Here is a 14,750-nt window from a genome sequence, read left to right as displayed (position 1 = left end):
CCCCCCTTCCCGCGCGCCGCCAGCGCCGCCCGCGAGGTCCGGCCCCGGGGCCCCGCCGGTCGCCTCGTCCCCCGCCGCCCGCCCCGGGCGCAGCCGGCGCCCCGCTCACCTGACATCTCGTCCTCGTTCTCCATCTCGTCCGCGAACAGCCGCGGCAGCTCCTCCTCGGTGCCCAGCGGGCCCCGCATGCCCGGCGCGGGGGGGAGGGGAGGTGGGCGCCCCCCTCCCGCCGGGCGCGGTGCCAGCCTTAACCCGTGCGCTGCCGGACGGGCGCGCGCGGCGGGCGAGGCGGCCTCGGCGAGAAGATGGCGGCCGCCTGCCCCCCCACCCCCCCAAACCTCCACTCCCCCGTCTCGACCCCCTTCCTCTCGGCCGCCTTCGCCCCGCTCCCCGCAAAGCCCGGGCTGCTCCGCCCACCGCGCCCCGCAGCCTGAGTCCCGCAGCCGGCCGAGGTGGCGGCGGCAGCGCCGGCGGCAGGCAGCAAGAAGGGGGGTGGCGGGGGGGGGGCGGCACACATGCCCGGATTGTGACGTCCAGTCTGGTTGCTGTGGCAACCCCATCCCATCGTTCCGGCAGCGCGACTAGTTAACAGCAAAGAACAAGTTGGGGGGACTAGTCCTGAGACTCTGGGTGTGGGGTGGGGACAGGGCGCTCCGGCAGGGGGAGCCGTCGAGGCGACCACGCGCCCGGGGACCCGACGGCCGAGCTGGGAGCTGGGACTCGGGTGGGCCGGGCCCGGTGGGAGGCGGGGAAACGCCGGCCCGCGCACCACCGGCAGGGCCCAATGCCGCTGCCGCCCCCGCCCGGGAAGGGTCCCCAAGGGCGCGGAGGCGGGGTCCCCGGGGCAGCGGGCAGCGAGCTCCAGTACTCCGCTCACACGCGCCGAGACCCTGGTCGCCCCGCACCGGCCGCAACACGCTTCTAATCCCCTTTCCAAAGAGGATTCGAAGAAAAATGCGTCCCGCACTCGGGGAAGGGCCGCTCTGGAGACAGTGGGTCTGATTCCTCCAGAAAAATCTGTAGAGGCTGGCTCCTCCCTCACCCCATCGCGCCCCGCTCCCACCGCACACGTGCCCACTTCCAAAACACCCCTCCAGGCGGGGTCCGCTTTAAACACATCCGGACCCCCGGGGGTGATGCGGGCTCTGCGTTCTTTGTGCCCAAAACTCCGCGCGGAGCGGGAAGGAACCGCGCCGCCAGCCCTCGGTTGTTAAAGGTGAAGATGGAGGCCGAAGCCCTCGGGAGCAAGACTAGAATTTTAAACACGCGCCACCAGCCTCGGCTGCAGCTGCAGCAAGTCTTAAAGCTACTCTACGAACGCAAAAGTTTCAGGGGCGGGCTTTCTACCCCTAGAAGAGCCAGGAAAGGGCGGGCGCTCTCACCTCACTGCCTGGGGCCAGGCACGTTTGGGGGAAGCCACTGGAGACCCAGTCATGCCAAGGACCCCCAAGATCTACCTGACTTGGGAAGCCCAAAGCAGCCGGGAGGAGGTTTCTTCTCTGGCACCCACCCCTCTGGTATTGGCTGAGCACCCGCTCCATCCAGGTGGGCACTCACCTGTTTCACCAGTACCCGAGCCACTGGCATCACCAGGAGGGCTCTTCCTTCCTGGGGACTTTGAGGAACCAGGAGAGTTGTGGGTGCTTGGCAAGGGCCCCTAGTGCAAGACCTCTTGGGGAGGTGGCCACAACCCACTCCACAGTGAGTCCAAGCTGTGACCTGAAGGTGATGGATGGCATGGGGGGGGGGAAGCTGGAGAAATATGCAGCACATTCTTCCTCCCCCTTCCGACCTAGTTGACAGCAAGCCCCAAACCAAAGCTCCTCTGCAGTCACGTTTGGGAGAGAACAGTCCAGCCTCCCAGAAAAAGTGCAGGGCACTGGGAATCCCGTCTCCAGGATCCCTTTTAAACCACATTAGGAGAGATGTTGAATCTGCCCCGAGCAGGTGGCCTGCAAGGGCTAAGGGAAGGGCCGCAGGGAAGCGGACTAAGAAAGCAAGGGATCCTCCTGGCCTGAAGCTGTATTTCACCTCCTGGACGTGTAGCTGAGGGAACCTCGACCACTGAGGCTTTAGCAGGCCTGCATTTTCCCTGGCAAGGCTGCCTTCCTCTTTCCAGACCTCCTGTCTTCCTGAATGTTAACCAGGAAAAGACCCTAAGTGCCACCAAACTGCCCACCCCAGTCCCCAGCCCTGCCCCCAACCCCTCCCACATGGTGGAATGAGTTCAGGACACTTCCACAGGTCCCCTGTCCCACTTCAGAGAAACTGTGACCTACAGCATTTCCCATCACCAGAGAGCCCACCACACACGCACCATTAACCCTGGCTCCAGTTCCCAAGGTGAGGTTAAGTCAGACATCATTCAACGAAGAACAGTTCCAACTGCTTAATTTGGCAAATTAAGAGTCGAGATGTTCATCACTCATAATCCTCTCCCCGTCCTTGTTCTTGCGATGGCTGCAGCTAGGTAACAATACTTAATGACCAAAACCAAAGCAAAGCAGAAACTGGAAGGGCAGAAACAAATGGATTTTTGCCTAACAATCTCTAGTAGTATTTAAAGGAGAGCGTTGATTACTGTTAAACTATTAAATATACATTTTAATAACAATGGACCAAAAATGACTGCTGTTAAAAACAAGCCCCAGGGCTTCCCTGGTGGCGCAGTGGTTGGGAGTCCGCCTGCCGATGCAGGGGACACGGGTTCGTGCCCTGGTCCGGGAAGATCCCACATGCCGCAGAGCGGCTGGGCCCGTGAGCCATGGCCACTGAGCCTGCGCGTCCGGAGCCTGTGCTCCGCAACGGGAGAGGCCACAACAGTGAGAGGCCCACGTACCGCAAAAGAAAAAAAAATAATCTGCCTGCCAATGCTGGGGACACAGGTTCAAGCCCTGGTCCGGGAAGATCCCACATGCCGCGGAGCAACTAAGCCCGTACGCCACAACGACTGAGCCTGCGCTCTAGAGCCCGCGAGCCACAACTACTGAGCCCGCGTGCCGCAACTACTGAAGCCCGCATGCCGCAACTACTGAAGCCCGCGAGCCTAGAGCCCGTGCTCTGCAACAATAGAAGCCACCGCAATGAGAAGCCCCTGCACCGCAACGAAGAGTAGCTCCCGTTCGACGCAACTAGAGAAAGCCCGCACGCAGCGACAAAGACCCAACACGGCCAAAAATAAATAAATAAAATCAAAATATTTTAGAACGGACCTATAGACTGTCAAACTGAGGGAAGTCAGTCAGTCAGCCAAATTTCATATATCGCTTATGTGTGGAATCTAAAAAAATGGTACAAATGAACTTTACAAAACAGAAATAAAGTCACAGATGTAGAACACAAACTTATGGTTACCACGAGGGAAGGGGGGGGAGATAAATTGGGAGACTGGGATTGACACACCACTACATATAAAATAGATAACTAATAAGAACTTACTGTATAGCACAGGGAACTCTACTCAATACTCTGTAATGACCTATATGGGAAAAGAATCTAAAAAAGTGGATACATGTATAGGTATAACTAAATCACTTTGCTGTACAGCAGAAACTAACACAACATTGTAAATAAACTATACTCCAATAAAAATTCATTTAAAAAATCAAAACTATTTTAAAAAATATATTGGCTCTATCCAAGGTTACCAAGCAGAGGCCTGTCCCCTTGGTACTGCCCAATCTGTAGTTCTCTCTTGTCAGGGACCCACCTCCTAGGGATGTGCCCCCCTCACAGGAAGGGGGGCCCACACAGGGCCCTGCTTACAGTCTTGTGAAGTTTGGGAGTAAGTCAGCAGAAGGGCCAGGCAGCAAGAGGAAGGAGAGCAAGCTTCCAAGCTCCCCTGAGCGTGTCAGTGATGGACCAGGGGACCATTATCACCATACTGGGGTCCTGCTCACCTTCCAAGAAACCAAGAGACCCCTAAAAAGGCTGAGGCCTAAATACCCCAAAACATTCTGTAATTTTGACCAATTGTCTTAAAATATATTTGATGTGATCCAACTCTCCCACTTTCCCCCATCTGTGACACCAATGTTTCCGAACACCTCTGTGCTAGGCACCACTTACCAGCCAGCACTGGTCTATTTCACCACGTGGCTCGTCCCAAAATGCTAGGAGGATGACACTACTCAGAAAAGCACACCTTCACCACTGAAAAAGCCACAGAAAGGGGTAGCGGGGGCTTTTGAAAGGAAAGCAACAAAATTAAACCTCAGATGAGAGATAGTGTTCACCCAGCCAAGGGTGAAGCCGTGCTGGATTTGGAGTCAGCTGAGAACAAGGCTGCACCAAGTTCCTATTTCACTACCTTTATGCACTTAAATCTCAGCTTGAAACGCTCCAAGACCCAGTCTCTTCCTGTGCCTTGATCAGGCAGGTGAAATGGGTCTAAACTGTGGCTCGGGCACAGCTGGGATAATGGGTGCCATGTAATTCAAGTTCACATCACGTATCCATCAGAAAGTCATGTGTTTGCAAAGTTATTCTCCGGCTCTGGGTCTGAAGAAATTCTACATGGAGAGTTCGGTTATAAGTCAACTCCAGAACCTGAGGCACCGCGGCATGCATAACTAGGGTGAAGAAAGTGGGAATAAAAGACACATGTTCTTCTCAAACTTAATGAAGTCCAAGGTCATTGTTGGTACAGCAATTCATCAGTGAGGACAAACAACCAATTTATTGTTGCTAAACAGATTAACATGCCAATCCTTTAAAAAAAAAAAGCCTTGTACAATAATAGTAGCCATGCGTTAGCCACTTTAATATAAAATGTGATCAAAAGTCAAAATACAAGAGTTCAAAAGGCATAGAAAAACCAAAAAGTTTCAATTTTATTACAAGTTTTAGATTCTGGGAATAGTTTAAAAAAAAAAAAACTTATATGCTAATTTCAGCCCAAGGCTAATTTTTTTACAACCAAACTAAGAATTACTACAAGGGAACATCAATGCAACAAACAAGTAAAATTTGCAAACCCAAGTCACAAACTTGCTAACAAAGTTAATAATCATGGTAATGGACAGCACCAAAGAGCGACTGATGCTCAGTTAAATTTGAAAGAAACACTGCCTCCTCCAGGGCGGAGAAACAGGCAAACAATTCTGCTTCAAGAAATTTGCATAGAAATAGAAAATGCTAGAGCCTTTACCACAAATGAAATTACAAAGCCTCAACATGTTAAATTCAACCCAAGGAGCACCAGATGTTAAATTGGAGCCAAGGTATGACTCAAAACATTTAATTTCCAGCTATGCAACTAGCAAGATCACAAGAATTTCAGGTGTGGAAAGGCACCTAAGCAAGCTCTTGAAAGACATGAATTTGATACAACGTAACCTTAAAACAATGCAGACATTCCTGTAAAATTTAAATTTTAGAGGGCACCATAAGGCATCAGGATCTCTTCTCAAAGTCACTCTCGACATTGTCAGCAACAGTCACATCTTTATGATCTCATTAATGACCTTTCACAGATCTCTAGCCTGTACACGTACAGCAGAACCCCCAATATCGTGGGAAGCCCTTTCAGCTTGGCCCTGCTTAACGTGTTTGTAGAATGACTTTTAAGCCCAGCCGTGGCCTAAATGGTGTGAAAGGGACTACTCCCTGGGCATCTCAAGACTTCTCTTCAGCCTGAGCTGTCTTCCAGGCCCCTCTCCTCCACACCTGCCCCCGGGGTAAGACTCCAGAACTCTGGGATTCTGAGCCTGACCCCAGGCAACCTCACCGACACCCACCTTTGGAAGCTCCACTATTCCTCATCTCCAGCTCCCCCTGGTGGGGTTCAAAGTGACAGTTTGGTGCAAGGACTTGTAGAAACAATGCTTATTTACAAATTCGTATTTTGTAGACCTTTCCTTAATTGAACACCTGTGACTTTTACAGTCGCTCTCCAGACCCTTTCCAGAGGTGTAGTAGAATATGCGAAGCAAAAGGACATTTTATTTCTACAGGAAGAAAAAGGATTAACATACATAGTAATAACTGTGTCCATCAAGAGTAATTTGTAATCAGAAAATGAAGACAAATGCCCCAGAAGCCTGCATTTTATCGACACTGCCACTTTCCCAAAAAAAGAACCTCAGAAACAAGTCACTGGATCTGCTTTCAGTGAATCAGGAGTTCCCACATTTGTATTCCTCAATCTTTGAGAAAAGTACCAGATGAAACTGACCCACCCCTTTTTGTGTAAAATAGTAACCAACTGAACTCACATCTCCACGCCCTCATCCACCTGTTCAATGACAAACAGTAGTCAGTTCCCTCGAAGGAGACTTACACATTTTGGTATTTCTACCAAAAGAATTGAAATTTTCAAGCAGAAAAAAAGTTTAATTACAAGCAAGTGAGTGGCAGCCCAAGTGAAGCCCTTTTACTATGATTTCCAATTTTCTGTTCAATCCACGCTGCAGAGATACAAGGAAAGCCACCATTTTGTTTCCTAAATTTTATTTAAGAATTCATACAAAATACTCCAGATAACCGAGTTTCAATCCTCATCTTCCTCCTCTTCTTCATCTTGATTAATCTGGAAGTAACGTAATTCGTAACTTTCTTTGCTGTTAGCAACTACGCGTAACCAATCACGGAGATTATTCTTCTTCAAATATTTTTTGGTGAGATATTTCAAATACCTGCAGAGAAAGAACACTTCAGAACTGCACCAGATACAAGGCCTTCTTAAATTCTGAAACACTGTAACTTTTATGAAACCCCCGCATTCAAAGTCATAACAATTCAAGGTGTTTTCCCATGGTTCAAAAATGGCAAAGACAGGCAAATATTATAGCCAGCCAATGCTCTAACGAGAATAAACATCAATCACATTTCATCTAACCTGGACATAAAAATGAGAACAGATTAAGATGGGACTGCTGTCCATGAAGCAACAGCCCTCACCTATAAAATGGTTTTTAGCGACCACTAGGGAAAGAGATCAAGGTAGTAATCTGGCAATTAAGCACACAATCTCAGTACCTTTTATTGAGAAACCGCTGGATTTCCAATGAGCTCCCAGTACTTCACCTCACTGACTGAAACCTGCCATTGAGGTTGCTGGGTTACTGGGACCGGGGCTGAGGGCCGTGTCACTCACACACACGCACACAGACACACACACACGCTCACTCCTGCTGCGTGACGCTCATCTCCCAATGCCCCCCGGCAACCGCCCTGACCGCGACTCTGCAGTGAGAGCACTTGGCCTCTCTAGTCCATCCACCCAGCGGCTGCCTCGGCCTGAGCGAGCTCAGCAGCCAACCCTGCACAGCGCTGTCAGCAAACTCTGTTCACCTAAAGGCAGCGATGCCTCTTGTGCTCAAAAGAAAGCCTGCAATCCTGTTTCATCTCTCAGCTGTCTGCTTATGAGGCCCTGAGGTTTATCTATTCTGGCATCTCCCCAAAGCCATAAAGAGGAATAGAACACCCAGCAAACCCACCACTGGGCAAATTAACCTTTCCAGACCTCAGATTCGCCCTCTGTAAAACAGGACTCATGATACTTAGCATCTCTTCAGACTAGTACAAGGACTAAATGAGATGCACAGGCAAACTGTGGCACTTTAGCCAGGACCCAAATATTAACAAACCAACAAACTCAACACCTCCAAGAAATGAACACTGTTCAACTGTCTTACTTACGCCAACAAAGCAATCTTCACAAAGATGTGAAGACCTCAGTTCAATTCTACCCACTTTTCCCTACATAAAAATAAATCAGTTTGTTAGTTTCATCTAAAAAGTATTCTTTTTTTTCCATTTACTATTTCTACTATATTGTATTCAGGTGAGGTGGTTAATTCAAAAGTTTAGGTGGTTTGAGTATTTTCCTAATAGAATGTTGGGGGAAGCTAGGTTAACAGCGCTTCCCTGAGAGCTCTGCAGAAGCCCAGTGGGGTGGGTGTTAAGCACACCCTGGAGGCCCTCCAGTTGCCCCATCTCTCACTGTCAAACCTTCTGCACAAATGAAATAACGCAGTCAGGCAGAACAGGAGTAGTTCACTTAGCCTTAAAGTCATCTCTTGACTGTTTCAGTTAAAAATGGAAGCAAAGGGGACTTCCCTGGCGGTCCAGTGGTTAGGACTCGGCGCTTTCACTGCCGAAGGTGCTGGTTCAACCCCTGGCCAGGGAACTAAGATCCTGCAAGCCGCACAGCACGGCCAATAAATATTGATTAATTAATTAAACCCTATTCTTTAAATAAATAAATAAAAATAAAAGCAAAGGCTTAACTATAACCAACTTGTCCTAACACTTCAAACTTCCTACTGTTTGATTCAGTTTGATTAAACGCTCCTAAGAATTATACGCCAGGCTCTGGGCTAGGAGCTAGGTATAAACACGTCCAATTCCGTAGTGACTTGTAACGTGTTTTTAACCTCATTCTCAAAACAAAAGACATAAATATATAGCAGGGCAAGTGAACTGCTGTCTCCAACTTAAAAACACTGGCCCACAGGAATTAACAGAGTGGCTTCAGTCTAAACTGAGATTTCAGATCCCTCACCTAATTACAGTAGCATTTGCGGGGGGGGGGGGGGCGGGGGAAACCATAAACTTAGAAATGAAAGCTCTTCAACGTCATCTAGAGGCAAAGGAAGCAAGATCTTCACTTTTAAGAACACAGTCTAAGCAAGTCCGAGCATCTTTACTGCTTGAAATACTTTAGCCTGTGAAAAACAAAACTGTAAAAATCTACTAAGAGTTGAATACTTTTAACTACCGTAACATTCATCCGTTCATCCACCACCCCCTACACTGGACGCTGCTCCAGAGGCTAACAGAGGTAACCACAGAGCAGATTACTCAAGGTGGAGTAACATTCCCGGCCACGGTGGGGGTGGGAATCTTAGTGCTAGGATGCAGGCAAGAAACGCTCATCTCTTTCCCATACCTTTTGGAAAAAGGCACCTCGGAAGTTACAGTGATCTTGCTTTTGCTTCTTTCGATTGTTACAACACCTCCTCCGAGATTCCCAGCTTTTCCATTCACTTTGATTCTTTCCTGAAGAAACTGCTCCTGTAGAAATCATCAAATTGACCAGTTCACCCATCTCATTTTCTTTATACTCCTGACTCTGAGCAAATACAGTTCATTAAATGTTCAATCTTAAAAAAAAAAGAAAATCTTCGGCCAAAGATCTGAAATCTAGGAACAGCCATCAGAAGATGGTATTCAACTGTTCACATATGTAACTGAAAACATCCTAGCATGAACATACGTGACTACTTCCACACATATGCTCAATGTGCCTCTACGCCATGCAAGGCTCTGACTCCTGGGTCTCGGGAGAGTAGTCAGGAAACCCAGACCCAAACCTACAAGATACAGGCAACCAAAGTGACAAGCAACTTCTGGACCTAAGACATATAAAGCATTGTCCTCTGTGTGATAAGAGAAAATAGGTCTTCGATCCAGCAGAAGGAACAAAAACATACAGTGACCGAAACAATTACAGATCTGCTGAGGGGCCACGTGCACCATCACCGAACAGCAGAAGGGACAGTGGCCTAGGAGCCCAGAGATGGACTCTGGGCAAACCCCCGTGGAAGCCTGGGCTGGTCATTCACTTCCATGGGTTTCAGGAGTCTCTGACCAAAAAAGAGGACTCTTTTTTGGTTTTCTTGCTATTGCAATGCTACGAAGTCCCTTCAGCTCCCAACTCCTACAGTCCTCTATTTAAAAACTCCAATACACAATATGTTAACTGGCGACAGGTTGGCGGGTGGCGGGGGGGGGGGGGGGGGATTAGGTCAGAAATCCTGACCTTTGCATCTCAGACTCATAAATGACTTGTGTTTTCTATCCTCAGGAGGCGTCTAGAAGGAAGACAGTCACATACACAGATCAGTACAGAGGGAGGAAGGGAGAAGGGAACATCCCAGACACAAACTGGAAGAAGCCACATGTTACGAGGGACAAGAGGCCACGGAGAAAAGCAAGAAGTCATTGGCTGGAGAAGGAACTAAGGAGTCAAGTGAAGGACTTCTTGCAGGACAGGCCAGGACACAAAAGGCATCTACCAGAGGGTGGTGAACTACAGGTTACCCGAATTCCACGCTTTGTAAACAGTGGCTGTAAGCCAAACCTTTAATTTTTTTATTTGAAAATTATTCTTGTTGTAATATTTATCTCGCAGTAGTTGACCTTCTGGAGAGTAAAGAGAAAATATCAATTTAGGGTTCTGCACAATATGCCTGAATTCCCCCAAGCTTGGCTGTTGGAGAGGAAAACAGTAAAATGCCACGACCAAGTTGCAGAGTCAAAAACGTGACAATGAGATTAATTTTTCTAGACTTATGTGAAATAGAGGAATATTGGGGAATGGGGCCAACATGAGGGTAAAAAATCAGTAGAGCAAGGCCTGAAAAAACCCAAAAGCTCCAATTACAAATCAGCAAACAGGATATTCTCACAGAAACACTGAAGCTCTGGTGCTTAATAAAAGAGAAAACTCAAGGAGATGCTGCCATCTGTCCAAGGCCCCAGAGCCAAGCATCAGGCCCAGGTCACAGGCACCCCCTTGGCCCTGAGGGTCAGGGTCCACAGCTTGCACTTAAAACACACTCCAGTGCAAAGGTTTGCCTGTTTCCTAGTAAATTTTAAGTAAAATCATTTTTGGAAACTGAAGATGATGAGGTAAGTTCTCTGGCACTGACGCGCTAGAGCGCCTCTCCTTTATTCCTCACAACTGCTACACGGGAAAGCAAGGGTGAGAAGCAGAACGAAACAAAGCTCCAGGGTCAAACAGTAGCGCCAGAAGAGCAGAGTAGCCGGGGCCAGCCAGCAAGCATGCTCCAGGAGGTCTTCTCAGCAACAACTCAAAGGGTTCACTACTGCCCAGGGTGACATCAAGGGTGTAACTTACAAAATTGGCCGCATCCATGATTCCATCTTCTACAGGATGGGTACAGTCAAGAGTAAACTTCAGGACCTGCTTCTTTTTTTTGCCCCCCTTCACCACAAGCTTTTTCTAAGAAAAGTATACAAATGATAACAGAGATGAAGGCATAACCAGTCCCAAAAAAAAAAAAAAAAAAAAACTCAACAAAAGCAAAACTACTAGAATCGTAAAAGTACATGCAAATACAAAAACCATCAAACTGTGTTCCCCTGCAAAGGCGCCAAGAGTGGACGCCGGATCACTCAAGATGCTGCTCTACAAACCTGGGGTCATGCCCTCTTGAAGGGGAAATCGTGCTAGCACTCCTGACCCATGTACACTTTCCAGCCTCGCCAGTTTCTATGAGCATGAAGGTCTGTTAGCTTATGAACTACAATAAAATGAACGTTTCCTCTTGTTTGCCCTAAAATTTCCAAAATAAAGTTAAAGGAATACTCATTCGTTTTCTTCCAGGATTAAGACACAGGCGTGCACATGCCTTGCGGACCCAAAACAGCTTTAATCTGCAACAAATTCCTGTCCTAACTTTCCAGACCCGGGTCCTGATCCAGTTTAGCCGTTTTCCCTTCGTCCTGTCTCATCTACCTTCTCAGAACAGCGACCAGAACTACACATCCTAGCCTCCCATCTAACCCCAGCTGGGGCAAGGATAAAACTAAAACTTAGGTTCTAATTATAACGTTAATGGCGACAATTCCTGGCCTTTTGACTGACTTAATCTAGCACTTTCAAACCACCAGTTTAACAAGGTTCCAACCTCTTCATTCTCAGAAAAAACCTCCTATGACTCTTCTCCGTCTGCAAGTGTAACACCGTTAAGAAAAGCATTTGGACAACCTACTTACCCGCAGGTGCACTTGAAAAAGCCTTTCAGAATCTAAACAGACCTTTCCAAGAATCCGTCTTACCTCTCTTCATGTCTCAAAAAACTTCACCTAAAATCTGTATCAACTGGGTCAATTTTTCAAACATTCAGCTTTCAACAAGTCCCTTTTCCCCCGCCCCCAACATGTCTTCCTAGTAACAATCAAAAGGGCTGCTTCAAAAATCTAGCCCCAGAAATATACAATCAGCAAATAAAAGACCTGCCGGCAATAGTCTCCATACCTCCCACCATGGTTTTAAACCAAAAGCATACACACGCCTAGAAGCCTTACAAGCCCACCCAGGCAGAAAAATGGAGAGGAGCCGAAAATGTTCCCAAGGGCGTCCCAGCAACGGAGGAGGGTAGGAAAACTTCCTCCCAGTAACCTGGGAGAACGATCTGCAGCCGGAGTGACGCGAGAGCGCCGCGCGAGGGCCCAGTCCCAGCCTGGCTGAGAGCGAATGGAACTGGGCCCTCACCCGACCCCTAAAAGGGGCTGTAGAGCTGCACCCTGAAGATTTAACTTTCTCCGCAGACGCGAAAGGCTCCTCTAACCCGGGCCTCCCTCTGAAAACAGGCCGGCCACGCCACCTTCCGTGGACCTTTCCACTGGTCACCGAGGGCGCCGGGTCCCCTCCTTCCCCGCCTTCCGCCCAGGTAACCAGGCCCAGGCCTCGGCTGCCTCACACCGGCCGGGCTCCAAGGGCCGCTGACCGACCCAGGCTGCAGTCTCAGGCTCCCAGCTCCCCGCTGGCCGCGCAGGCAGGGGCCCAAGCCCAAGCCGCGGCCTCCGAGAGCCCCGGGTCTGCCCCTTACGCCTCGGGCCGCGGCCTCCTCCGCCCACAATGTGCGGGGCCCGGCGGCCGCCCCAGCCTGCTCCGGCCGGCCTCCTAGCCCGGCCCCGGCAGGATGCTGCAGAGAGCCGTGCACCGCGAGCCAGGCAGGGGCCGGGCCGGCGAGGCCCACGTGCCTCTCCCCAGAGCCGAGGCCTCACACGGAGCCATACTAACCACTGGCGCCATCGCCGCAGCGGAGGCAGAAAAGGAGTTGGGTGAACTACGCAGACGCAAAGAGTGGGCAGCGCGCAGAGCACGCAGGGCTCAGGCCGTACTAATCGCTCTGCCACGCCCCACGGTCGCCACCATCTCGCCCTGTACTGTACGCTCGGGGAGCGATTTCTTTTGCCTGAATGCAAAACCTGTCCTCTCACCCGTCCGGAGGATTGCAGGGGGAGGGAGGCAGGGTGGCCTGTCCCACTGCGACGGATCGGAGCGGGGAGCCATACTAGACTACCCCAAAGAGAAATAAAGGGGTTCGCTCTACTTTTGCAAGTCTTAGAAAGAAAAAAAAAATTAAGGAAATTCAATAATCCGTAAATTACCAGCCACTGGGATGGGAGTCGAACTCACTAACTTGGGGAGGTGAGGCCTAATTTGGGGTCCTAATGCCCGAGAGCCCTTGGCGTCTTCCTACCTAAAGCGCCCAGCCTGGAAGCTGGTGCCGGGGGTGGGGGGATGGGGGGGATGTCTCCCTGCGCTAGCCCTCTTTGCTGCAGTCAGGTACACTGTCCACCACCTCAAGTTCAAGCCGCCCACACTCCGATCATCACCTCCTAGCTTTCCAGTTCATCCCTTCTAGCTTCCCAATTCCACACATTCTTATGCCGGCGCTCCCCAAACTGGCATATAGACAGGAATCACCTGGGAATCCCTTAAAAATGCAGATTCCAATTCAGTGGGTTTCAGTGGCCTGAGATTCTGCATTACTCAAAGCTCCCAGGAGATGCTGGTGCTGCCGGTCCGCGGACCAAAGTTGAGTGGCAAAGGTCTTCATGCCCAGACCTACAGTCCATGGACTGGACCACTTTCACCCACTCTCCCCACGTCGTGTCCTTACCAGTTACAATCACTCACTTGCACACACCCTCCAGTCCCTGTGTGCCCTGTACTCACCTAGCAGAAGCCCAATCCTGGCTCACAGTGGTGGGGAGGAAACTCCCCATGCTGTCTGGTCTAGGTTTATTTACCCTCAGGCCTAGTCTGCCAGATGACCAAGTTCCAAACCCACCCTGCTGTTCTTTTTTTTTTTTTTTTTTTATAAATGTATTTATTTCATTTATTTATATTTGGCTGCGTTGGGTCTTTGTTGCTGCGCACGGGCTTTCTCTAGTTGCGGCGAGCGAGGGCTACTCTTCGTTGCGGTGCACGGGCTTCTCATTGCGGTGGCTTCTCTTGTTGCAGAGCACGGGCTCTAGGCACACGGGCTTCAGTAGTTGTGGCACGCAGGCTCAGTAGTCGTGGCTCGCAGGCTCTGGAGCTCAGGCTCAGTAATTGTGGCACACAGGCTTAGTTGCTCCACGGCATGTGGGATCTTCATGGACCAGGGCTCGAACCCTTGTCCCCTGTATTGGCAGGAGGATTCCCCACCACTGCACCACCAGGGAAGCCCCCACCCTGCTGTTCTTGACTGCAAACCACGTTTCTGCTTTACCACCTGCAACCTGGTCAGGTTCTTTCAACGGGGGCCTAAAGGGGAAACTGCAGGCTGGAGAAAGAAGAGACTTCTCCCTGTTTGCTTCCTGCTTGTTCCTGTTCTGTTGGTGTCACCTACTCCTGCTTCTTCATCCTGGTAGCAACAGTTGGAACATTCCAGAAACAGCAGTTGAATACAGTTTGCAGTTATTCCAACGCTTGTAGAACCAGCCTCATTTTCTTCTCCCCAGAAACCCCAGCCCCAGCTGAGCAGCACCCCTTTCTCATGTATCAGCTTCCTGGGCCCTGTTCTTTAAGTGTCTCCATTTTAATAAGACCACCTTAGGAGTGGTAGCCACTTCCTGAAGTTGCTACTGTTCTTTTTTTTTTTTTTTAATATTTATTTATTTTAGCTGCGCCAGGTCTTAGTTGTGGCACACAGACTCATAGTTGTGACATGCGGTCTTCTTAGTTGCAGCATGTGGACTTCTTAGTTGCGGCATGCATGTGG

General features: G+C 49.8%; 2 protein-coding genes across 2 annotated transcripts in view; both read right to left on the bottom strand.

The window, feature by feature from the left end:
- Nucleotides 1-477, bottom strand: part of CHD5 (chromodomain helicase DNA binding protein 5) — a 61,865-nt gene extending 61,388 nt beyond the window's left edge. Inside the window, exon 1 of the mRNA XM_029228865.1 lies at nucleotides 110-477. Coding sequence (XP_029084698.1) covers nucleotides 110-188 — 79 coding nt within the window. The 5' untranslated portion in view covers nucleotides 189-477. The remainder of the gene's footprint in view (nucleotides 1-109) is intronic.
- Nucleotides 478-6,433: 5,956 nt separating this feature from the next.
- Nucleotides 6,434-12,864, bottom strand: RPL22 (ribosomal protein L22). The gene is made up of 4 exons (XM_029230386.1): nucleotides 12,779-12,864; nucleotides 10,868-10,972; nucleotides 8,894-9,018; nucleotides 6,434-6,635 (listed from the first exon to the last, which is right to left on the bottom strand). Exons 1-4 carry the CDS (start codon nucleotides 12,788-12,790, stop codon nucleotides 6,491-6,493), a joined length of 387 nt encoding a protein of 128 aa, XP_029086219.1. The 5' UTR covers nucleotides 12,791-12,864; the 3' UTR covers nucleotides 6,434-6,490.
- Between the last annotated feature and the right edge of the window lie 1,886 nt (nucleotides 12,865-14,750).

This window comes from Monodon monoceros, unplaced genomic scaffold, assembly GCF_005190385.1.
Source record: "Monodon monoceros isolate NGI ecotype Baffin Bay Population unplaced genomic scaffold, NGI_Narwhal_1 Super_Scaffold_18, whole genome shotgun sequence".
Lineage (NCBI taxonomy): Eukaryota > Metazoa > Chordata > Mammalia > Artiodactyla > Monodontidae > Monodon > Monodon monoceros.
This window is presented reverse-complemented; position numbering and strand designations above follow the sequence as displayed.

What these genes read in the sequence shown, in the direction of transcription:
- RPL22 (XM_029230386.1), bottom strand. An exon ending in TCATGGATGCGGCCAATTTT is followed by an intron (nt 9,019 to 10,867) that starts GTAAGTTACACC and finishes TGATTTCTACAG; the next exon opens with GAGCAGTTTCTTCAGGAAAG. An exon ending in GAGGTGCCTTTTTCCAAAAG is followed by an intron (nt 6,636 to 8,893) that starts GTATGGGAAAGA and finishes CTTTCTCTGCAG; the next exon opens with GTATTTGAAATATCTCACCA.